Genomic DNA, 24,009 nt, shown 5'->3' with positions numbered 1-24,009 from the left:
TGCCGTGGACAACCCTGATTTAAACATTCAAGTAATGACAATCTTGTCTAGTTTCTTCAATGCTGCCTTTTGTAGTCTTCTGATTTCTTGACTGCAGCCTCCATTTTGACGAATGACTGAGCTAAGGCATAGGGAATCTTAAACAATTCCAATGTTTTCGCCATCTGCTTTAAAGTTACTTGCATCATACATAGCCATTATTTTCATTATCTTAACAACCAGCTGTAACCCTGTCCTGGTACTTTATTCCTTGATTTTTCTGAGACAGTTTCTGGGTAGACACATTGGGAAGCTTGTTAGAAATCAAGCTTGAATTGGCAGGAGATGGAAGAGCGTCTCTTGCTGAGTTTGCAAGAGATCTCCTTTTCTTAAGGCCATCGAGGACCAAGGCGCCAGGGTCTAAAATTACCATCTATATAAAGGAGACGGTTGTATAATGCCGAAGCAAAGCGGGTCCTGAGCAGAAGCACATGCTTTGGATATCATTTAGCCCATTACACCTAGCAAATACATATATTTATACTGAGAGAATATATACATGATTTCATTATGGTTGTAGCAGAACAAGAAGAGCAGCCAACGGTCCATAAGAGAAGACTCTTTTCCCAAAGCCTTTTATAATGAAGAATGTTAACCAACAATAGTCCACAGTGGCTGAGTTTTGGATTTCTTCCAGTATGATAGATATATAATTAGAATTTGGCTTGTAATTAATTAATTGTTAACAAAACATGGAAGTCCCATATATATATATATATATATATATAGAGAGAGAGAGAGAGAGAGAGAGAGGGGAATCCAAAAACGCAACACATTTTTGGGTAATGAGATTATATCCTGTAGTTAAACAGCTGTTTACTAAACAGGGATGTCTCTTTTATTTTGTATATATAGATTGCCCAAATAGACTTAGCAAGCTATTTTGTAATTAAATGATGGTGTGTCATGAACAAATTGTTTCCAAAACACTGATAGGTCCAGATTGAATCTGAATCAAAAAGCAACCTCAGATTTTAAGATTATAATTTTTTTTGGAACTTGCTTTGACGTTTGTTGTGTTGCAAATGTGCGACTCAATGAGTCCTGCGAAGAATTATCTTGCAAAGAGTAAGAGTTGAAGATTATTATTATTATTATTTGTTTGATTGTTGAACGGTTGTTGTTTGCAACTGTTTCAAATGTCAAGTTTGTGTTAAAAATTGTATTATTAATAATAATAATAAAAAATCAGTATTCAAAATTCACTGGTATGAAACACAAAATAATCATTTCAAATAAAGCACTGGGACCTCAGCATCCACACTTCCCCAAAGCCAAACAGCAACTGAATTTATGTACAACAACATACAAAATCCACCACAAAAAAAAAAAAAAAAAAAGGATTTTGTTATTGTACTTTGATATCTTTATTGGAACCACCAAACCCCACAAAATACAGGATGCAAACTTTGTAAGCTCCACCGTCTTCTTCGTCGGCTATAAAGTTCGTCATTGTATAAAGATATCATCGGTTTTGTGGATTTTGGATGTTATTGTACTTTGCTCTATGGATAGTTTCATTTAATAGGGATGGCCATGTTGGCCATGTAGCAAAAATCCAAATTCCACAAAACAGAGGTATCTTTATTAAACTGAATGGGGGAGAATGTCAAATTTGTGGAAGACATCACTGTTTTGTGGATTTTGGATGTTATTGTACTTTGCTCTATGGCTATCCCTGGATATTTTAACATATATCCATGGGTGGCCACGTTGGTCATATAGCAAAGCATAATAACACCCAAAATCCACAAAACAGTGGCTGTCTTTATTCAACAGGTCACTGAATGGGTAAAAATAGGGAGTTTGTGTGGAAGAGCAGTGTATGTGTGAGGTACATTTTTGTTGCTGTTTTTCGAACTCAGAGCCTCAAAAGACCCTAAAAACAGCCACTATGTTGGAAAAAAGTATCTTTCATGGCAGGTCTGTGTACTAAAAGAAGTGAAACATGAAGCCCGGAGGTGAAGGGCGTGGGCTTTATGTGTTTCTGCCTTTCTGAGGTGAGGCGCCATTTCCCCGCCTCTGAGGTAAATAAGCAAAAAGCCAATTTGGGTGGGAAACCCCGCAGAAAGCCCTCTCGAGGCCGTCCCCGCCCCTCCGCCCCAAGCCACGCCCACTCCCCCACCCTCCAGCGTCCCCACCTTTTTTGTTCTTCTCGCCCGATAGCTTTCGCCCCCGTCTCCATTCGTTCCGATGACGACATCACCCCTCAGCCAATCCGGTGTCGGTATTGCCCGATCGGAAACAAGGGGCGGTCCTTTGCCTCCCAAAAGGGGCGGAGCGGAGAAGAAAGACCGGCGCCCAGCTCTCCGGCCGGCAGATCCCGCGTGGCTGCGGAAGGAGGCACTTGGGAGGCGCTGCTAAGCCTAATTGGAAGCGGCGCGGCCACGTGGAACCCTCGCCACCCGGGAAAGGAACAGCTGCGCCCCGCCGGATCCTAAGAGGAGATCCGCTTGGAGATCCAGTGGGACACAGAGAAAGAGACCGGGACCAGATTTCCCCCTCTCTTTTCTTCCTTGCTTTGCAACAGATTTCCCTACTTTTAAAACTCCCTGAAGGCAGACTGAGATAGTAATTGTTTTGCATTGGCTTCAGAAGCAAAAGCCACCTTAGCATTTTTTGAAAAGGGTCTTTTTCCTCCCCTGATTGATTGATTGATTGATTGATATAGGGAAGGTTCCCTCTCCCCTCATTGATTGAGATCTTATAAGGAAGATTTGATTGAGTTATTGATCTAGGGAAGGTTTTTTCTTCCCCAGTTGATATATATGTAGAGAGAAAGAGAAGGTTCCCCCCTTCCCATATTATATTGATCATTGATTGATACAGGGAAGATTTTTCGGATTTTTCCCCCTTTCCCATATTATATTGATTATTGATTGATATAGGGAAGGTTTTTTTTTCTACCCAGGTTTTGTTTATTTATTTATATATAGAGAGAGGGAAAATTTCCCCCAGATTTTCATTTGGGTTTTTTGTCTCTGATTGATCGATTGATCATACAATATACAGAGAGATTCCTCCATTATATATATATATATTTGAGAGGGTTTTTTCCTCCCCAGATTGATTGCTAGATACTACATATCTATACAGGGAGAGTTTCCCCCCATATATTTATTTTTGTGGTATATTATTTATTTGGGAGGGTTTCCCCCCCCAAGATCTACACAGGGAGAGATCTATTTAGATCTCTAGTCTGTGGGGCTTGAGGGCTGCCCTGTGGCCCTTGAAGTCCACCTAATAAGGACCTCTCTATCCCCGTTTCCTCTCTCTGTCCCTGCCATGGCGCTGGACCCTGTCCTTGCCGAGGAGGGTCCCTGCAAGGGCGGCCCTCCTTCCTGCTCCAACGGCGGTCTCCCCGGGGGCGAGTCCGTCCCTGTCCGGCGTCGAGGGCGCTCCTCTTGCTGCGCCCGGACGTTGCTGTTCCTGCGGGGCAACCTGCTGGTGGTGCTGACGGTGCTGGGGGTGGCGCTGGGGGTGGCGGTGGGGATGGGGGTGCGGCAGATGGGCCTGGGCCCAGCGGAGGTGCTGCTCTTTGGCTTCCCCGGGGAGCTGCTCCTGCGGCTCCTGAAGATGATCATCCTGCCGCTGGTGGTGTGCAGCCTGGTGGCCGGAGCGGCCAGCCTGGACCCGGCGGCGCTGGGGCGGCTGGGCGGCTGGGCCCTGCTCTTCTTCCTTCTCACTACCCTCCTGGCCTCCGCCCTCGGCGTTGCCCTCGCCTTCCTCGTCCAGCCGGGACACGGCGCAGCCCCTGCCACAACGGGGCTCCTTGCCGGACACGCCGAAGACGTCCCCGAGGCCAAGGAGGTCGTCGACTCCTTCCTCGACCTCATCAGGTGAGGGAAAGTGGCACCGCATGCCCTGGACTATCAGCCAACCTCATGTATAAGTCGAGGGCAGGTTTGGGGGGGACAAAATTATGGGTTTTGATAATGACCCATGGATAAGTCGAGGGTAAAGGTTAGGGCCACACAACAAAGGATCTAAAGGATGAAGCAAAGGAAAACAATGCCAAAGAACTGAGAAAATTCCAGCAGATATAACTGGAATGGATGGATAAGGGAGGAGACTAGAGGATGGTCAGTGCTTGCAGGACAGATTGCACTCTTGCCTTTCACCAGGGGATGGTTCCTTTTTTAAAATAGGAATTCAGGTACAGTACTAACATTGACCTGTGGACAGGTCGACTCAGGTTTTTGGGGTCAGTTTTTGGATTAAAATTCTAGACTTATAGCAGTGTAAAACTGCATTATTTCTCCAGAGCAGATGCACCCTCACTTGCCTTTCTAAAGAAAGGTGCTGGAGTTCGTGTCTACCCCTGTCTCACATAACACACTCTTTTGACCTGGCTGTCTGCTGCGTTATGTGTGTTGGGAAGCAGCCTTGTGTTGTGGGTGTGAACAAGTTCACATGTGTCTGCTTGTCACTCCTTGGCTGCAGTATCCAAGGTGTGTGAGAAGCAGCTTTGCAGATTTCTCACCAGATAGTAAATGTGCACAGTGTTGGCCAGGGTCCATTCCAAACACAGTCTGCTTTTTGCGAAAGATTTTTGGGGTTCTTGTGGGAGTGTGCAAGATTGTCATCATGGTGGGCTCTTTTGAGGACAGTATCACCTTTTTGTCTGAAGATTTTCCTCTACCAACCATTCCTTAATTGTAACAATAATAATTATTTCTTACCTGACTCTCCCCATGGATCAAAGCAAGGAACAACAACAATTAACAGACAAACAACATCAATTAAAAGACACATCAATTTAAAAGGACAAATAAGATGCACAAAGATGAGTTAAGAGACATCAGTTAAAAGACACATCAGTTTAAAAGGACAAATAAGATGCACACATATTAAAACAATCCGCATCTAAAATTCACAATTTACTTGTGTGTTGGAGTATAATCTGGGATAAGGACCATAGCTCTCGAGATGCAGAATAAATGAATGGGGATGCTTTATGTTTTGAGAATGGGTATGACAGTTTGGGCTGGGCCTGGACATGCTTTCCCTTTAAAAAGCCAGTTGTGTACATTGTGTAGTTTGCTTCCCCCTCCCTCCGCAGACGGTGGTACGGAATGTTCTGTGACACACCGCCTTGTCCCACCCCTTTGTTGGCGCTTTCTGACCTCCTTCCCCTAAAAACGTGTCCCAGAGTAGAGGAAAATCTGAGACATGCGTGTATGGAAGGAGCAATCTCAGAATGCACTGGGATTAGAAAGACCTGGGATGGTGTAGTGGCTGGAGAGTATTAGACTAGAGGGAGACCAAGGTTCGAATCCCCACTTAGCCCTTAAAATCCACTGCAAGTTTTGGGCAAGTCACACTTCTCAGCCTCAGGGAAAGGTAATGACTGAAGAAAAAGGTTTTTTTAGAGCCAGCATGCTACAATGCGTTGAGTGTTGGACTAGGACTTTGGGAGACCAAGGGGTGAATCCCCACTAAGCCAAGGGATACCAGGTGCTGTTAGGGTCTCTTACAGAGAAAGAAGCTGTATTCTTTGCCTAAGAAAACTGAAATTCATGGGGTCTCCATAAGTGGACAGATGCATTAAAGGTTCATGCACACATACAAAAATTGGGATGGTTATCTTCTCCCCATCATTAGAGACATTATAAACTTGGCAGGTGAAATAAGGGCCATGGCTCCTCTCTCTTTAATAGGGACTGTTTTGGCAAGGGGTGCTGGAGCTTGCAGTCCCACCACTTCTGGAGGGCCACACGTTCCCCACACCTGTCGTAGGAGATCTCTTCTTGTTTCCATCCTATGCGCACAGCTTCAGAACGTGAATGCTTATCCAGGGAAAGAGCACCTTGAAACTTGCCTAGACATTGCCCTGAGCCACAAGATTTGAAAAGAGCTGGGGAGAAGGCGGTGGCAAGAACCAGCTTGCTCACACTCCTTTGCCCTGGGTACCTGTGCCCAATCTCAGATCTGTGGCAAGCTTTCTTTTAAGAAGAATAGCTTGGAGCTGTGGATAGAGCTGGTATGAAATGATATCCCCCTTCCAGTGAGAGGTGGGCAGAGTGTGGTCCTTGGGACCCCTAAATTCATCCCCTGATGTCCCCCAAAGCACACAGATTTAAGTTAAAAAAAAGAAGCAGGGCAATATGTGGGCAATTCCAAAAAGTGCCCCATATGTCCCAAACCACGTCAGTTTCCTTCCCTGACCCTTCAAAGCCTCCAAACCTCTCCATAGCACCAAGGGAATGGAAGTATTTGAGCATGTGGATGGCATGTGGAAATGGTACCATTGGTCATAGTAAAACACACCAGTACGGCCCACTAGCCAGGTACAGATTAGAGAAGGAATGATGGGAGTTGCACCCCCAATGCAATTTGACACCCCCCTCCCCAAATATGCAGTTGGGACAGTAGCACTGAAATGCCCTTCAGAAGCAAGCAGAAGCCATTAGAGTGTTTGGAAAAGTTTCTAACATAATTTCCTGCGCTGCATTATCTTGGGACGCCTCCAAACTGCCTACTCATAGTTTGCTCTGTCAGACCAAGTACTCATTCGGTAACAAGAGCAGCCAGTGTGTCGTTGCAAATTGTTGCTGTGTCATTGTTACTTGCTATTCAGTTAACTTTGGCAATCCTATGAATTAGAGATGTCCAAGGGCCCATTCCTCAGCAGTCCCTCTCAGGTCTTGCAAACTCAGGACAAGTCAGGCTTGTAGGTCAAACAATCCCCGTTAATGTGATCTTCTTCTTCTACTGCCCTCCGCTTTCCCCAGCTTCGTTGCAGAGACAAGTCATGTTTCCACAAACTGTTTTCTTTTTTTAATTGTTCTTTGTATATTGATTCTTAAGTCTAGTATGGTTGAATCTGGTTATTTCTGGAGTCTTTGCCAGAGCAAGATGCTTGGGCAAGGGGTTGAAATGTATTTCCCTTTCCGATGCAATTGGGACAGTAGTGCTGATATGCATCTCAGAAGCAAGCAAAGGCTCTGCAGAGACATTTCTGACATCATTTCCTCCTCTGCGTTATCATGGGACATCTCCAGTGACGGGCGTGTGTATCTGCAAGTGCTCCCCTTTATCTGGCCTATGCAACGCATGTTCTTGCTGCACAGGGAGCCATGACCCTTCCCCTTTGTTAGCCTTTCCCCTTTTGCCATTTATTCCTCCCAAGTCTCCTTTACTCTCCATGCTTGCACAAAAATTCAGTGAGTTACATCCTGCATTTATTAACTGGCTCCACATGCCTCATCGCGCCTGATCTGCTGCTGAACCATGGCAGCCCCTTGCCTCCTTTTTGGCTTGCTTTAGGAAGCCTTGCAGTTTTGCAAGACCTGGGTGGCACTGCTCAGTATCACTTGCCTTTCTTTGCTGAGTCAACTGGCTGCCGGTGTCCCATCCTGGCCTCATCCTAGTTGGATCTGCTCCAAGTGAGCGATAGATGAGCTCTTAAAGAGGGGAAGGTGCTGCTCAGTCTGCCAGCCTGTGTTATTTGAATGCCACCAGCTGGGAGAAGTTGTGCGATTTCAATTAATGTTGGTAGTGATTGGGTTTGCACACTAACCCTGCAAGGCAGCTGCTCTCTCTTAGCCGAGTCTTGAACCTAGAAATAAGCAGAACTGATGCTTCCAAATTTCTGCTCATTCTTTGTGCAGGGAACGGCGGCTTGCTTCCTGAACTCAGTGGGTGTATTTCATACTTCAGTTAGCAAAGTTGACAAAGAAGCGTCTGTTTGCTATGTCCTCTTATGCTCACCAGCTCACCTTTCTTCCTTGTCTTCTATGTAGCTGGACACTTTTTTGCAGCATCGGAAGGATGGTGAAGGCACCTGGAGAAACAGAGTTTCAGTGCCTGCCAACAGCTTGTTTTCAGTAAACAATGCAATAAAAGGTTGAGCAGGGAAAGAAGGGGATACAGCTGATCCCTGTACCTGTGTGTCCCTGTTTACAACAGGCAAGGTAAACAGCTGTCACTGCAATCCCTTACTGAGCATATGTCAACAGCCAAGCAAGAGAGCAAAGGGGAAAGCAGATAAGTCTGCTCACCAGCTTTTCCCTTAGCATATTAGGAAAACATAGACCTGGACATTTGGCCTCCAAAACGGAAATGATAAGAGGAGAGTGGTGAAAGAAAATGTCACTTCTGGATGCATTTTTGAAGAAGTCTTTAAATAATGAGTTTGGGAGAGGCAAAGTGCTGAATTTTACAGCAGTTGAAAACCATTTGGTCTTTGGTTTGTTTGCACACTTAGCGGATGATTCTTAAGAAATCAGGAGAAAGTCGGGGAGATTTATGAGGGGATATATTAGGTGCACCCCCCTTTTGAAAATAAAGTATTTTCACCCACCTGCAACCACAACCTTTGTTACTACACATCTGTATCTCTCACTGTGTGCTTGTTGAGAGATGTAGCACCTTTGAGCCTAACTGAAAGCAAGCAGCTGGCAGCATTAGCTTTCCTAGACTTAGTTCCTCTAATGGATTTGGTGGAGTGGAAAGCCAGGGACAGGCCTATATATGTCATTAATGTGTGCTTGTTTTATGTGTTTTAAAGCAGTGGCTTTCAGAGAAGGGCTAACTTTTCCCCAAGGTCTGTGACAGTAGGGTCCCCGATACTTCGAAAAGTCTGCTGAGTAAATCTGCTTTTCTTTCTTCCTTTTCGGACCAGACAGGTCATTACCATGAGATCCAACTCTCTCACAGGCATGCATTTTGGATCAGACAGTCAAAATTTCCCAGTTTTGACCATGAATCATCACGAGAGCTGACATTTAAACATCTGTTGCTGTTTAGAGAAAGCGAAGCTTTAAAAGAACCAGAAGGAGAGCTCTTTTTGAGAGCTTGACGTATATGGCTTTTGTTGGTATTTTCAGTGAATCAGCATCTCGTAGTTGAACCTCAGCACTGGTACAGTAAGAAAGGGAGATCCTGCTGCAATGCTTCAGAAGGTGCAGGAGTTATTTTCATGCTGCCTGTTTCCTTGATTTGAGAAGGCGTTTCAAGGGGGAGTTGCTCTCCCGCTGTCTGATGCAACACACTCGAGTATTGAGTTTACTTACCAGCCTCTTTTTTTGCTCCTTCTTCTCTAAGCCTCCTTGTGGAAGCTAAATAAGAGTTCATCCAGGCCGTTAGGCAAAGCTTATTTTAGGGCTGAGAAGGAAAAGGTTTTGGATGCCTAGACACTGGAACGCCCAAAAATGTGTGTGTCCCCCTTCCCTAAATTTATTTAAAAACAGTGGATTTCTAGATTCTGTCCTAAAAGGACAGCAACGTGGATATATAGTGGTGTTGCTTGTTTTTAAGAGATAGTCCTATCAAGCTGATGAGAAAAGAGTACAATCTAGCAAAACAAACGTTGAGTTGTTGGTAAGAGATAGAAGGAGGGACCTTTAAAAACTGATGTGTTTCAAAGGCCAAGAGGATTTGGAGAATCTACGTGGCAGAAGCAAGACTGGCTTTCTGTTTACTTCACTGTCATCAAAGAATGGTGGAGTCCCTTGCTCTATTTTAATCCATACAAAACAGCTGATCTGGTTGAAAAGGGCATTTTTTCCCCCAGCAGGTTGGAACATACAGGTATCCTTCAGTTAATGAAGTAGATATCTTCCTGGGTATTACCTCTCTGTTTGAAAATTTGGTTCCAGAGGCAAAAGTAACACGGAAACAACAGGGAAAGGTTTCTACACAAAAAGAGCAGTTGAACCTGTTGCAGCAAAATTTAATCCAAAACTAACACTATGCACACATGCCAAATGAAATAACCAGGTCAGGTGAGCCTTGAAGAAGTAGAGAAAAACATTCAGAACCTTCTAGAGATCACTTGAAGGTTTCTTATGGGAGCTCTGTCATGAATGGCTCCCTCTGAACTTTTGTGTTCATTCAAATCCAAATAACTACCCTAATGGAATTACCTGTTAAGCATCCCTTATATGTGTTTTACTGTTAACTGATATCCTAAGCTTGTTGGGACATTTTTCTCAAGCTGCCCCCCACATTGTAAGAGCAGCAAATGGGGTTGGCAACATTTCCTCCCCATCACCATAACCTTTTCCTGTGGGCTGATAAAGCTGCTTACTGGGTGGGAGCCAGCTGGTCACTTGCTGCCTGAAAGGATTAGGGTTTAATCTTGTTTGCACTGCCCAGTCAATCCTCTGGCAGTGTCAGGCCCTGAATGGGATGAAGGTGGCATGGTGTGGGGGGGATACGTAGGGTAACTGGCAGGGATTAGGGCACAGGGAAAGCCCAGCAAGCAGAAGTTAAGCCCCTGAGAGCTGATTGTGTCTGCAGATAAGGCGACAGGGCAGGTTACTCCTGGTCAGAGCATGGGTACTTTCTGGATATACACATGCAAGTGCTGATGTGAACGTTAGGTTGGCACTCTTGGAGAAGTTACTTTCTTGGATAATGAATCCCAGGATCTGCCCCCCCAGCCGGGTGGAAGTGAATTCTGGAAGTTGTCATCCAAAACAGTAATTAGGTCAACGTCTGGTAAGATTTTTGTTTTTGTTGTGTGACTTCAAGTCATGTCTGACTTATGGTGAACCTATCTTGGAGTTTTCTTGCCAAGATTTGTTCAGAGGAGGTTTGCCATTGCCACCATCTAAGGCTGAGAGCGTGTGACTTGCCTAAGGCCAACCTAGTTGGTTTATATAGCAGGGCTGAGACTCGAACCCTGGTCTCCAGAGTCATACGATAGTTCAAACTGCTACACCATGCTGGCTAAGATAGCATCTAGAAATGCAAAGGATTGGGTCCTTGGAATATCATGGGTCCTGCATTTGGAGAAAGGAGAGATACAAATAAAATAGACATAGAGTTGGAAGGGGCCACAAGGGCCATCTATTCCAGCCCCCGTCATGCAGGAATACAACTAAAGCGCTCCTGAGAGATGACTAACATCTGTTTAAAGATCTCCAAAGAAGGAGTTTCCACCACCACCTTCTGAGGTGTCTGTTCCTCTTTTGTACAGGTCTTGCAGTCAAGAAGTTCTTAAAGTCTAAGTGGAATCGCTGAATTTCAAGCTATTGGTCCATGTCCTGGTCTCTGAGGCAGTAGAAAACAGGCTTGCTCTGTCTTCTAGATGACGTTGTTGTAGTATAGTGTGACAGGGCCCCTTGATGTTTGCATGATTCCTAAAATAGTCATTTGTCTGTGATGAGGATGAATAAGTATTTCCTTCCAGGCAAAGTTCTTGTAAACTGGAAAAAGGATCTGTTTATGCATCAAGAATGAGGACAGCAGTGGCTAGAATTCAGAGAAATCACCCTGTTAATCTGGAATATCAGTATGCGAAGGGAGACTATCTGAGCGAAAGTAGTTGCAGCATGAGATTTTGTAGACCGAGGTCGACTCCCTCAGATGCATGGCAGAAGACAGCAGTGTAAAAACAGCTTGTGGTTAGATATTTGTGTGGTCTTAAGTTTTAAACTTGAGTCTTCAATTGCCAGTTGTTAGCATGGTGGGAGTCACAGGCCCACTTTCCTGCTTTTTACTTAGGAAGGAATCCTTTGGCTTATCGCAAGTGGTGGCAGCCATTTGGAGAGTGTTGGTGATAATGGCACTGGAGAGAGTTTGCTTGCTTTTAAGTCATACAAAACAGAACTTCTGGATCCTAGAAGGATGAAGCTAAGGACTTCAAAATGTATATTAACTGAAATTATATATATATATATATATATATATATATATATATCACAAAACGATAAATCTCAGAATTCCATAGCATTGAGCCACAGCAGTTCAAGTGATGTAAACTTGCATTAATTCTGCAGTGTAGATGCACTCATAGTGAAAAGAGCCCATTAAAAAGAAAGCAATAATAAATAGTACACCGCATTCTGCAAGGGCCTCGGTCCATGGGGAAAGGTGGGTAAGAAATAAATATTATTATTATTCCCCTTGTTATTAAAGCTTTATCAGCAGCAGCAACAATAGTAATAAGAAATGATAATAAATATACACTCATTTCAAAGGTCCCAGTGGTGATACTTGTTAGGTTTTGGTTGCAAGACTGGAGGGTTTCTGGAAGAAAATGTGATTTTAAGTGTCCATCTTTGATGAAAAGTGGAGCCTTCTTAAATGTTTGGTTTTCCTCTCTCCTTATAGGAACATTTTCCCCTCCAACCTGGTCTCAGCTTCATTCCAGTCGGTGAGTCACCTAACTCTTTCTACATCCTTGGAAACTGTCTTCTGACCTCCTGGTGTGAGAGCCAGGGTTGGAAGGGTTGCTGTTTTTGGACTACAGCTCCCAGAATTCCCAGAAAAGGAACTTTAAAATATTCCAAATTCTGAGAGTTAGAATCTAAAGCAACTTTTACATTGGGCACATTTGTAGCATCAAGTCTATTGTACACGGAAGGCCAGTCACTATGGGTACTTGGATTTTGGAAAGGCCTTGGGAGATTTCCCTCCACATGAGTCTCATTCTTCTTGTATTTAATTTATATCCTACCTTTCTCCCAGTGTGGGACCTGAGGCAGCACCTTAAAAACACAAGCTCAGTGGCTTGCATTGAACTACCTTGGAAAGAGCTTTAGAGCACCCCTATTAGAATCAATCCACTTGCAGCACAAGTTTCTCTTTTTCCCAGCCTTACCTTTCCTGGTGAAATATCAGAGTTGGAGATGCTGGCTGCCCTTGGGGCTTTCAGTTGATCTCCTGGGTGTTTTCCAGGTCTGTGACCCTGAGGAACCTGTAACTTGAGATGCTGGTTGGATTGAACTGGAGCACCTTTGACTTGCAAAGAGGGATGGGTGCTCTTCTGCCAAGCTCTTCCCCTTCCCTCCCTCCCTCCCTTTAATACTGGGAAGATGAGGACAGAAAAATCACAAACAGGAAGAAAACACAAAAGAGTTTCCATGTTTATCACTTGCATCTGTTCACTCCTAACCCTCACTTTCAGCATATGCTCATTAGACACCCCCCCCCTTTCTTCAAAAAGAAAGATCTTTAGTCTCTGGTTACAAAATCATATCCTAACGTGGTTAATGTTTCCTTGCCTTTCTTCTTGTGATTAACTGGCTCTTTTGTGATGTGTTAATCCTCTTGAGGGCTTGGACAGGTTCAGGATGGCAAAGCCAATGTGGCTTAATTTTTAATAGCCTTGATAAATGAACCAAGGCAGATCTGAGAAAGGAGGGAGAGAGCAAAGGAAGAAAACCAGGTTGTCTGCTCAGAAAACCTCCTTTGGCTTGTATTTAACTGACCTAGTTTGAAATTGCCCCTCACCCCTTTGGCTGTGTACTGCACACCCTCCAACAGTTCACAGATGAAATCTGGGATGCATATGGCCAAGGAACATCAGATGGTGGCTAAGATGAGAAAAAGTATTAATAAAGAAAAGCACAGAAGCTAGGAAAAGCTACAACAGTTTGCTTTTGCCTGAGCCTACTAGGAAGGAAAAGATGGTGACTGCTTCTCCACTCCCTCCAACAGAGTGCAAGCTACTCAGTTTTCAGCCACTGAAATAAGCTGAGGACAAAGGGGGAAAGTAGGAGGAGGAGAGAGAAACAAGGATCTTATAAAAGCAGCTGGAAAAGTGGGATGATAGAAGATTAATTGGGACTGTCTCTGCAGAATTGGGACAGTTGGAGGCTATTTTACTGCCACCATAGCTCAGTGCAGTGATGGTTAGTATGCAGCTGCCAAAGGCAGATCTCCCTAGTTGCGTACTAGAGTGTATTTTTGGTTGTGTATTTTTTCTACCAAAAAAAGGAAGAAAGAGCAAATTGGCCGCCTGGAAACCTTCATGAGTGATGATCTCTCTTAAAAATAGGTTGCAGTGATCCCCTACCTACGCTGGCAGTGTCTTGTGCCTTTAGACAATGGGGCTAATATTAATTAAAGCTTTGCTCTTTTTAATTTAGTATATATATGCAAATAAATAAATAAATAGATATATCCTTAGACTCAAAGATGCACCCATTTGTTTAGAATGCCACTGACACTGTGTTGTCCTCTTTGTGTCCCTCCTTCTCCAGTACACAACCACTTACAAACTAATTAAGAAGAACACAACAGAGGAAGTGGGCATCATCAATGAAACCATCACAGAGCTGAAGGTAAGACGAGGGAGTTTTGCTCTTACAGAGCAATGTATGCCTTTGGGTGTGTTGGCTTGTACAGGTGAAAATGCTGGGTGTTTGTCCTTTTTAAAGTTTCTAGTCTTCAGGGTTGTGGTGAAGGTAGAACACTGGAGAATGTGTGTTTGATGGCTCCATGAAAGATTTGTGGGGAGAGTGGTAGTAAAATGTGTAGGTTTGTTTCCACTTGGTAGCCCAGTGTTTCTTGCCTCCCCTCCTGAGAAGTGAGGAAGCCTGGTCCCTCACCTGCCCCCCATCCTTGCTCTTTCCCTTCCCTTCTCTTTTCCATGCTGTGCTGATACGGCATCTCTTTGTGGCTTGGGAATGGGGTGCTACCAGGCTCCCCCAATAGCTAAAAGCTAGGAACAGTTTTTCCTTCCAAAAAGCACTTGCTGGGTTTCTGTATTACTGTGGCCCAGGGAGTTGTCGAGGAAGGAGACAGTAAGGGCTCTACCTGTGGGTGAGGTGATGACATGTGCTCTTATGCCTCAGTCGGTAGTGCTACAGAGTGAAATAGAGAGTATGTGTATGCAGGGGTCTGCAATTTCATTTTTCTCAATTTGCAGTTGGTTTCCATTTGGGTGACTGTTAGATTTGGTGATTGCATTGCTGGGATCAGTTCTCTAAATTGTTCCTCTGTCTGGTAAAAAAAATGGGTTTGAGAGAAGTGTGTGTTTGTGCAAAGCTCTCTGAGAGAAGTATGTGTGTGCAAATCTGAGTGAGAGAAGCATGCATGTTTGTAAAACTGAGTCTCTCCTTTTTAAGCTCTTGGGTTAATTTTTTTTTAACTGAAGCTTATGTATGTCTCTGCTGATCTCTTGCTTCCTGTTTCTTCAGCTCCCAATAGGCAAAGAGGTTGAAGGGATGAATATCCTGGGCCTGGTGGTCTTTGCCATTGTTTTTGGGATTGCGCTGCGGAAACTTGGGCCTGAAGGAGAGAACCTGATCAAGTTCTTCAACTCCTTCAACGAAGCCACCATGGTCTTGGTCACCTGGATTATGTGGTAATGAGTCCCTCTGCTCCACTTGGGGAGCTATAACCATCTCCAAGAGAAAGGTGCTGGTCAAGCATGTAGGGAGAGGGTTGCTGCAAACTGGGGTAGGCAAACTGCAGCCTGTGGGGTGATTTTGGGGTGATTTTGCCCCAGAACCATGTGAAAAATATGAAAAAATACCCCCAGAAGTTTCCCTGAATGCTACAGTATTCCCAAACACTCCCGTTTTCTTTCACCGCCTCTCTCAAAATGGGGACAGGAAGTAACATCCCATATCTTGCTGTGGCCATTTTGGGAGGGACAGCAGAGGAAAATAGAGGTATTTGGGCTTTCTGTGCAGAGATGCACCCCATGGTGGGGTGGTCGGGAGAAGGAAATTGGCAACTGTCCCTGACACACTTGCCCTCCCCTGCTGGACCAGGACTTTATGTACTCTGTGCTAATCTGGTAATTGTATGTTGTTGTTGTTTTCCCTTTTGAGGGTCCATGCCAAGGAGGCAGGCTCTGGCAAAAACTGAATTCTGAGAGCTGGATCTGTTGTACTAATTAGGGTTCATGGCAGCATGACCTTGCTTGCCTGAGTGTCATTTGTTCTGCTTTGGTTAGTCATAATGAGGCAGGCTATCAAGTCCTCACAATGTCCTTCCTTCCTTCCTTTCTTCTCCCAGGTATGCCCCCTTGGGTATCATGTTCCTAGTGGCTGGCAAGATTGTGGAGATGGAGGATGTGGCCGTCCTGTTTGCCAGCCTGGGCAAGTACATCTGCTGCTGCCTGGTGGGCCATGCGATCCACGGGCTCCTTGTCCTGCCCGCCATTTACTTCATCTTCACTCGCAGGAACCCTTACCGGTTTCTCTGGGGCATTTTCACTGCTTTGGCCACTGCCTTTGGCACCTCCTCCAGGTATCTGAATTTAATTATATTTTAATATACCATTTTTGTATGCTTTTAATTGTAATGTTTTTTAATGTTATGAGCTGCCCTGAATTCCAGTTTTGGGGAAAGCATGAGGTATAAATAAATATATGTAAACAACAATAATATATTAAGAACAGATAAATCCTTCAAGAACATCCCACTGGAAAGCTCATTGAGATGGGATTCATTTAAGTTGATTCCTAAAAGGTTCAGAGAGGGAGCCTACCATATCTGTTGAGGTTGGGTGCCACCACTTAAAAGATCCTTGTTTTCATATTTCCCAGATGCACTTCCTAGAGCAGAGGCACAAATATCAGACCTTGGAAAAAGTGACTTTTCCAGGTGACAGTTACATGCTGGCTCAGTGCTGTTGGGAATTTTAGCCTCAAAGGGTAACTTCTAAAGCTCAGTGCTGCCAAACAAATGGAGTTTGGGATCTGTATGTATTGGCTGGTTCTGAGGCAATTGCTGTTTGGGTCCTCATCTGTCTCTACCTCCTTCATGCAGCTCTGCCACATTACCTCTGATGATGAAATGTGTTGAGGAGAAGAATGGTGTCTCTAAGCACATCAGCCGTTTCATCCTGCCCATTGGAGCCACTGTCAACATGGATGGGGCTGCTCTCTTCCAGTGTGTGGCCGCTGTCTTCATTGCACAGCTCAACAACTTTCCTCTCAACTTCATCGAAGTCATCACCATCTTGTGAGTATTTTGATTAAAGTCCCAGACCGCATGAACCATAGGAAGAGTAATGGAATATATTTCCCCCCAAGAGTCAGTGCACAGGGCCTGATTCTATGCATGTCACTCAGAAGTACCCCCCACTGTGTTCAGTGGAACTTGCTCCAAATAAATATTCACAGGACTATTGTCTAATTCATGGGATGAGAAACATGCAGTCCCCCAAATGTTGTTGAACTGCAACTCCTAATAACTAGCATAGCTAATAGGCATGTATGCTGGGATTTAAGGTCCGACAACATCTTGGAGGCCACATGATTCCAACCCGTGGTCTCACATAGCTTATATGTCTCTGTGGCGTAAAATCAATTACACTCCCTGCATACCTCTCCTCAGCAAAAGGAGACAGTTGTTGGTACTTGGACATTCCACAATGTCCTGGTTACCAGGCTCTGTTTGTCTTAGCAGATTATATTGAAGCTGGTCTATGGCCGTAATAAATTATTGATTGATTGATTAGTAGGTTATATCCTGTGTTAATGATCATTCATTCAAGCCATCCAGTAGAGGCAGACCTTTGTTAACAAAGCCTCTTACAGTCAAGCTCATTTTCACAAAGGTTTATCTTATCCCAACCCGCCTGCCTGTTTCCTTCTTGTCCTCTGTCTAGCTTGAAGGGTTCTCCCTTGCTGGTTGAGTGAGAATATGAAAAACAAGTCAACCAACAATGAGGAGGACATGCGCTCTTGTGACTCCGTGTTATAGCTTTAGCGGGACAGAATTCTCAGAGGGAGATGGGATCATGGGGCTGGTGAAGGAACAAAGGGAGGATTTAAACTGGGAGGTCGTCTCAGGCCACCCAAAGGGCGATGAAAGGGACAGAGGATGAGATCACAAACGGTCAGCGAAGAAGAGTTTGGTGTGAGCTACAGAATTGGTTAACTGGATGGTACCCCAGGGAATGCCCACAGTTGCAGTTTGCGTGACTTGAGCTGGGTTCAACTGGCTGGGTGGAGCAAAGCTGCCTTGGCCAAAGTTCTCATTTCAGGACTGAAAATTTGCTGTTTTGTTTTGAGCAGAAATGGAGGTGGTACAGGGTGGTGGTTCTCAGGGTAGAAGGAACATAGGTTTCAGGAGGGTCAGGGAATCCTGATCACAAGAAAACTGGAGGGAGAAGAATCTTTGCAATTTGGGACTTTGTGGAAAATGCTAGTGGGTTCTTTTAATACAGAAAATACAATATAATTCCTTGACAGAGAAGGACACTACTATTCAGAAAATGGTGCTTTTTAGCACAAAAACCCACGTGTTTTTCATAAAGAATAAGTCCCAATCTCTGTATAGTCATAGTTGAAAGTGAAGACTCAAAGAGCTCCAGCCTTGCATTCCAGAGGCCGTGTTTTTTGTGTATCACAGTCACAAACCTCCTTTGGACTTTGGGCCAGGGCCAGAATCTTCCTGGTTAATAAATTTTGCAACAGAAAACTTTGCTCCTAGAATTTGGAGCAAAGTTGTTCCTGTTTTTTTGGATGACAGTTCCCAGAAACCATGCAGGCTGGGGGATTCTGGAAGCTGTCATTCCAAATAGGACCTTTTCCAAAGTATGTTCATCCCTTGCCAAGTAGTTGGGCCAACCAGTGCTTGTCAAAAGTGGCACATTTAGGCCTCCTTCAAAACTGGGGATGCAACTGGAAAACAAGCCCAGAATTTGAGTTTCTTTATCTGACCTGTCGCAGGGTCACTGCAACAGCATCCAGTGTTGGAGCAGCTGGGATCCCTGCAGGAGGTGTCCTCACCCTCGCTATCATTTTGGAAGCTGTTGGGCTGCCAACTAATGACATCTCTCTCATCCTGGCAGTGGACTGGCTTGTGTAAGTATGGAGTGACAGCTGGAACAAAATTTGAAGGAATATATTATGCAATAAGAATTCAAAGATATAGCTGTGTTAGTCTGTAGAATCAGTATGTAGAGAGATCTCTACAAGGTGCTGCAAGATCTCTCTACATTATCAGGAGCAACAAGTGAATCTACAGTGCTGTTGATGGGATCGTAGAGATCAGGAGGGTTAGAGAACTAGTCTACATTTTTGCTAACAGATAAGGATATTTTCCTACTAGGTTCCCTCCAGAACTGCCTGCACAGTTCAAAGTGATTTCGGACTTATGGCAACTCTAGGGCCAACCTAGTATAATAATGTAAAGGCAACTCAATCACAAAATGAATAAAATTTATTTTAAAACTTTTTGCTTTCAAACCTTGTGGAAGAAGAAACAAAATATATCACCCATCCATGTTAAGCCCCTTCCACTTCCTTTAAGCCTCTTCCACTGCAAATCAGGTATTCATGTGGAGTATGTTCCATTTTATGTCCAGGTACTAAGTTGTGACTGGATGAGAATCTAGTGAGCAGGCAGGTGTAGACCATGGTAATGAGCTAAGTAAACCAGGTGATTGTATTAACAAATTAGAAAGGTATAATTGCCTGGTGGATCTACTGGGTCTTGGGAGCACTCACTGAATCCTGCTTTCCATGCTGCCCTCATGGTAATATATGCATGCTGCTATGATTTTGTACTATGCCATTCATATTGTTTTGCTTCAGTTTTTTGAGACTTCTATTAAGTAAAGTTTTTGTTAAATTTCCTCAAACCTCTGCTGTCATTTTTGCTATTATACTCACACCCCAACATTTTAGCATGCCAGAAGTGATGTTGTGTCACTTCCTGCCACCATCTTGGTTGTTTTTCAACCTTTTTGTTTGTTTCTTCATAGGAGTGGAGGGCTTTGGAATGGAAGAAGTAAACCATAGCATTTCTGGCTGGTTTTTGGGTCAGTCTGGTTGTTTTGGGGCCCAGAAAATGCCTGACAGTCAACACTACACCACACAGATACAGTACATAGGATTATGGGTTTCAGGGACCACCTGTTGGTATCCCAAGGGCCACATGTGGTCTGCAGGCTGCACTTTGCCCTGGATTAGGTACAGTCATCAGTTCCTGCAAATTACTCTGAGTATCTTCTCCAACAGCCTCAGTTATTAATACTCCTTTTTCATCTCTCCCTTTCAGGGATCGTACCTGCACTGTCTTGAACGTGGAAGGTGATGCCTTTGGTGCAGGACTCCTGCAAGTGTATACCGAAAAGTCAATGGGCAAGGCAGAGGCTGAGGAGCTGATGGAGATCAAGACGGAGCCCCTGGATGGGAGCAAGGGATTGGGGGCAGAGGAGGGATCCCCGCTGATCAAGAGAGACAGTCCTGCCCTCTTGGAGGGTGTCAATTCTTGTGAAAAAGAATCAGTGATGTAATTATTGTAACCTGCAAAGACAACGGACTTCTTGGGAGAGTTTTTCTTTTATTTCTCTTTATTTTCTCTCCCCTTTTCATGTTAGGGTTCCAGTTTCTTTTGTTTTTTTAAAAAGGACAATGTTCACATCTGCTCCGCCTTTTAAAGACTCAGATCTCCCCTAAGGGACAGTTTCTTGGGTGACAGGGAACTTTTCAGTTAAGATCCTGCTAATGAAGCTCACGCCCTTTTTCGACGTCAGATTCTTCGCTCTTCCTACAATGTGGTTCACTTTAAAAACTTTATTTTTACATTACAAGGGCTTGATGTTGCCTGGAAATCACTCCGTTTTCACCTGGAAACTTTGTCCTCCAAGGGTGTGGGTTGTAGCATTGAATGCAGCAGAGAAAAAGATATTCTGCATAATCTCCCATTTCATTTTCCTGGCTGAACTTTTGTGTTTTTCATTCACATCATGGAAATTGATGGCAGAACCCTTGGAGGTCTCTTAATCACTCCTTTGCTTCAGCAGATCCTCCAGGTATCTTCTGCGCGTTGTTAAAGACTGGACCAAACAGAGAGCTGGAAGAACAGCTCTCTTCCACCCAGCCCAATGTTTAGCCTCCTACTCATGCCCTTTATGTATGATATTCCAACTTGTTACTACTGCAGAAAAGATGCCACTCGCTGGGTGAGACCTTCAGATTTTCTCCATGGAAAGGGACGCCAGGGGACAAACTGACCACTGTGCTGTTATCAGAGGAGGAACTGGAGGGGGAGGGAAGCCTCTGCATCACAACTGCTTTCATATCACCATCTCCTAGAATCCACATCTTGAAGTTAGGATCTCCTGGTGAACAGGGGCATCACTGTTTCGTTTTGAGAACTCCCTTGACTGCTGGCATTGCCAAATCGTATGAGTGGTTGGAAGAGCATGTTGTTTCCCTGCCGGTGGGGTGTGTGCCCATATGTGATGGTACTTCAGTGTCATGATGTCGCAGCTCTTTGCAGCTCTGATTTTTAATTTATTTCTGGAACTATTTTTTTAAAGGTTGAATGAATGGTTTCTCTCTCCTAACCAAATTATGGGAGAGACTTGTGGGAGTAGCTTTTCTTCTGAGAATCGGAGATAGCTTTGGGCTTTCTTCCTATCAGGTGCTTCTTGTTAGTACTAGGCATACATTGGCCTTGTAATAGGAGGCTGGTGACTGACTCTTTCTGGACCAAATATAGACCACTGTCTGGACTTCCCTGAACTAGCTTACATGGCAGATGCTTTAGTTTTTAGAGAGGAAGGAAGGTGGAAATAACATCAGCATATACTCATTTTCCCCCTTCCTACTTTAGCCCCTGGACATTGAAACCTTTTGTGTTTTTAAGGGTCTCCACAACCATGAGGACTAGGAATGTGTGGACTTGTTAACCTTTTCTTGGTCACCCGAACACCTTGGATTCTACAGAGGCAGAAAACTTGTTTCCATTTAAGTTGTGAGGTTTGCATCTGGGTGGATTTAGGAACAGAATCCTGATTCCTTTCCTTTTAAGATTGCATTCTGAGAGATTTCTCACAGGTGCAAATATAAGTTCTGGCCTCTTTGTAGCTGCCTGAAGCCAATAAGGGGAATGCTTTGCAATCCTGTTGTTTAGTGTATTAAGCCAACAAAATAAGAGAAATGCTTGAGATTCAGTTTACACTTGAACTGGCGATCCCATATATCAGTTCAGGATAAAGTCTGCTGTGTATGTTCTTTTGGGGACAGCTGCCTGGGAGCTTTGTGCCAAAAATACAAAGAGCCTCAATTAGTAAAGTTGATGCATTCCTGAGCATGACTTATTTAACAGAAAAATTGGTACCAGAGGCAGAAACAACATGGAAAAAAATAGGGATATGTTCCTGTATCGCAAAAAGAAGCAGTTCCAACATGTTTCAGCAAACTTTATCCAAAGCTAACAATATGCATGTGTGAAATGAAAGAAATAGATCAAGTAAGCCTCACATAAATAAACATTTTGAACCTTCTAGTGACACTTGAAGGTTTCTTCCAAGATGCATCCAATGACAACTTTTTCTTTTACCATCTTCCACTATATTTACCATTTTGGTGTCACACTCCTAGATCTATGTGTTTTTAAGATGCAAGGGGCAACTGGTGAGGCAGTCTGATCTGGTTTATTTTTCCCCCTCTATTCATGTATGCTCAGTAATGGATCTGAAGCTTTAGTGCATTCCAGGTACATTACTGCAAGCTGACACTGAACATCTATTTTTCCAGCCTGCCTATGCCATTTTATGAGATGCGATGCTGGGAAAACAACAACTAAATGGTACAGCTAGACAAGAGAAGTAGGGGCTGGGCAGGCATTTAAAAGAGAGCTTCACTGAGGTGGTGTTAACTGATTTATGCCTGTGTTAATATTTTTAATGGTGTCTTTGGAAACTCAAAATTCATCCTATTGTAAAAACACTCAAACTCTTCTTAGAAACCTTAGGAGATGTCTACGTAATCTCTAAATTGAGGTTGATGGAATCAAGCATGAGCAAAATAGATTGAACTCTGCCCAGTTTATGGACCAGCAACTGACATCTTCTCAGCTGTTTTTCTTTTTGTGAAGATTGTGGGATATTGAGGCTATGTGTGGCCCACCCTGATTTTGCCGTATTGCAAAAGCTGTTTTTTTGTTTAAAAATATGCAAATACATTTCCTTATTGGGCATAATGAATTGGTTGCTAGTTGTGAAAGGACAAGGGATGTATCCAGAAAAGGCAGACCTGTCCCTGGCAATTGGAAGTCCTAATACACACCCTTCCCTCACCCCTTTTCTGGGTTCTGGGATTACCTATGCAGCAATAATGGCTACCAACTTGACATTTGTAAAATAAAAACTGCAGTTCTCCAAATACCAAACTGTGTATTCAATGTGAAATTCTACTCTTGTGTGACATGTGATACACTTGGAGTATAACTCGACACTAGATTCATTCTCAAAGGAAGGAACCTGCAATTTTAGCAATCTTCTTCCCACTCCGAGAAAGTCTCTGAAAGCAACACAGGACTTGACACACTGTTCAGGATTTATTCTGTGCAAAGTTCACATGTGGATTTCTGTGCGGAAAAATAGTATTTCTGTGTGGCAATACTATTTTCTGTCCATAGTATGATGCCTGTGCAGAAAATGTTGTTTCATGACCACAAAAACAAAAAGCCAGTGTGTGCAATTTTGTGCAGGAGAAATCTAGAATTGCAAAAATTCTTGTTAACCCAGGATTTTCTGCATCAGCATGTCCTAATGCTCAAACATTTTCCAAGTATCCTTTCTATCCCTACAATAAGCTCTCACCTATCTGAATATGCAAAATTCTTCTAGCCAGGTGTCAGGTGTCCCATCCTCTTTGCCTTGGGGCTCCTCGCTTTTGGAAGGAGAAAAGGCTTGTTCTTTGAGAATGCAGAAGTGAGAGACCTGAAACTGAATCTCTTCTTTAAATAGATGTGGGAAACAGTCGTGTGTCAAGGGTTCCCTTGACAACCATCACTAAGGCAACCCAACAATTAACGTCTGCCTGCATCTGAGCTTCAGGTGAGAGAAGGTAACAGTGGCAGCTGTGATGGAGGCATCCCCAGAGGTCTGTCTCTAGTTATCTTGCCCTAACCTGGAATTGGCAAGTTTGCAAATCTGGAGCTTTGGAGCAAGGCAATGCATCTGCTCCAAAAGACATGAATTGAGTTTCCTAAGCATTTTCACTGATGGACAAGTTCCTAGCCCTCATAACTGTAATGATATGCAGGAGTGGCTCCTCAACTCACAGGACTCAGGAGGTGAAGGAAAGTCACCTTCCTCAGCTCTGAAACTTAGCTCTGAGTAGTATCTGCTCCTACATGGCGGGGGGTTGGTCTGGATGGTCCTTGAGGTCCCTCCAAGCTCCTTGATTCTCCTCCTCACTGGTCAGCCCCGCAGCTGGCAGCCTCCCCAGTTTGGCAGAAGCTGCAGAAAGGAAGAGCACTGGTTCCTGATATCTTTTCACACCATCTTGGGCTATAGGTGAGCCTGCCCTT

At 44.0% G+C, this 24,009-nt stretch overlaps 1 protein-coding gene across 1 annotated transcript; it reads left to right on the top strand.

The window, feature by feature from the left end:
• Positions 1–3,532: 3,532 nt before the first annotated feature.
• SLC1A5 (solute carrier family 1 member 5) lies at positions 3,533–22,863 on the top strand. Its single transcript, XM_089479447.1, has 8 exons — positions 3,533–3,878; positions 12,103–12,145; positions 13,977–14,057; positions 14,916–15,082; positions 15,742–15,975; positions 16,498–16,692; positions 18,408–18,542; positions 19,741–22,863. Exons 1-8 carry the CDS (start codon positions 3,547–3,549, stop codon positions 19,976–19,978), a joined length of 1,425 nt encoding a protein of 474 aa, XP_089335573.1. The 5' UTR covers positions 3,533–3,546; the 3' UTR covers positions 19,979–22,863.
• The last annotated feature ends 1,146 nt before the right edge of the window (positions 22,864–24,009 follow it).

The sequence above is a fragment of the Sceloporus occidentalis genome, unplaced genomic scaffold (assembly GCF_023333645.1).
Source record: "Sceloporus occidentalis isolate IW3139 unplaced genomic scaffold, rSceOcc1.0.p SCAF_13, whole genome shotgun sequence".
Classification (NCBI taxonomy): domain Eukaryota; kingdom Metazoa; phylum Chordata; class Lepidosauria; order Squamata; family Phrynosomatidae; genus Sceloporus; species Sceloporus occidentalis.
This window is presented reverse-complemented; position numbering and strand designations above follow the sequence as displayed.